At 43.6% G+C, this 1,701-nt stretch overlaps 1 protein-coding gene across 1 annotated transcript; it reads right to left on the bottom strand.

Annotated features, from left to right (window-relative positions):
• Positions 1–1,033: 1,033 nt before the first annotated feature.
• LOC148999096 (uncharacterized) lies at positions 1,034–1,447 on the bottom strand. The gene has a single exon (XM_089141469.1). The coding sequence runs from the start codon at positions 1,445–1,447 to the stop codon at positions 1,034–1,036; it is 414 nt and encodes a 137-aa protein (XP_088997595.1).
• Positions 1,448–1,701: the final 254 nt, after the last annotated feature.

Below are 1,701 nucleotides of genomic sequence, written 5' to 3' on the forward strand. Positions count from 1 at the left end.
CAAACCTACACAGTTACTGGAAACCAGCCGGTTGCTTGTGGCGGTTGCTTAAGTTAAGCGACCGCCCCTGTTTCAGACAGTTTCCAACTCCGAAAATCAGACTTTTTATCATCTGATTTCAATCCGTTTTGGGATGATCTTAGTCCGAATTTCAAGCTTAATAGGTCTAGAACAAGGGGGTAACAAGAAACCCTAGAATTAACCAAGATTTATTACCCAAATCATTCCTCTTGATGGGATCCATCCATTAAACAAATGCGGGGATTCGTTTCTGGACAGGATCTCATCAAGAACATTGAAAAGGGAGATACAACAAATCAATTGGGTAACCACTAACAAAATGGGGATGGGTTCCTATCAATCAGATGTTAAAAAGAAGAGAATAGAAGATGGAGATTCATTACCTTAATCAGAATCACCAAGAATAGAAGGAAAAAGGTTCCAGATCATTAACAGCACTTCGCCCACCTTTTAGCACGTTTCCACTGCCGCCTAATCGCCCAAAATAGCAATCCCGAACATAATAATGCGTTAATAGGTCGAGGGATGCTATTTATAACGAACAGGGGGCAAAATAGGGCAAAACCGCGAAAACAGACCGGGCGGTCGCTCCAGGCGGTCCCATAACATATGCAAAATAGGGGGCAAAATAGGGCATTTTCCTGCAAGCAGAACCGGGCAATCGCTTGGTTTAATCAACCGCCACTAGCAACCGCCCCCAAGTATATTGCTATACAAGGGTGCTTTGCTCAGGGGGTTGAAACCCAAACACAAGCTAGCCCTAAACAACACATGGGGGATGTCTTACCTTCATTCCAGACATCTCCAAACACCACTTGCCTTCTACCAGAGATCCAACTTCCTAGTAAGGCAGATTCTTCAACAAGAGAATCCAGATCCATGGGTTCTGGATATGGATCATGGACTCCTATCTAGACACTCCACAAAATTAATCCGACTAGACTTTCGGGTTCTCGGACCTACAATACGGATTCCGGGTTAGAAAAACGGGGGTTTTTACATTCCTCCCCCCTTAAAAGAAATTTTGTCCCCGAAATTGCAACGTATCTGAAAATCCGAAAAGCTGGGGATACTTGATCCGCATCTCATCTTCTTTTTCCCAAGATGCTTTCTCAAAAGAAAGGTTCTTCCATCTAATCTTCACCAAAAGTATAGTCCGCTTCCTCAACTGCTTATCCTTCTGGTCCAAAATTTCATCCGGCTCTTCATCATACGTCAAATCCACACTCAAACCTTCCGGTTCATGTTGGAGAAATTGCTCTGCGCTTGCCAAGCACTGCCTTAGCATAGATACATGGAAAACATCATGCACATCAGCAAGAGACAAAGGCAGAGCCAACCTGTAAGCTACTGGTCCAACCTTCTCAGTAATCTCAAAGGGACCAAAATACCTAGGGCTGAGCTTTCCTTTGATATTGAAACACATGACCCCCTTCATCGGCGAAACTTTCAAGAACGTACGCTCACCAACTTGAAATCCCAACTCTGTCCTTCTTTTATTTGCATAAGTCTTCTGTCGAGATTGGGCAATTTGATCGTTTCTCTAATCATATCCACCATAGTTCTTGTGGTTTTGATTAGATCAGGGCCAAGAACACGCCTTTCCCCAACTTCATCCCAATATAGAGGAGTTCTACAAGTCTTTCCATACAGGGCTTTAAACGGGGCCATTTCAATAGT

Source organism: Hakea prostrata, unplaced genomic scaffold (genome assembly GCF_041222555.1).
Source record: "Hakea prostrata isolate BN-2017 unplaced genomic scaffold, UWA_Hpros_2 contig_45, whole genome shotgun sequence".
Taxonomy (NCBI): Eukaryota; Viridiplantae; Streptophyta; class Magnoliopsida; order Proteales; family Proteaceae; genus Hakea; species Hakea prostrata.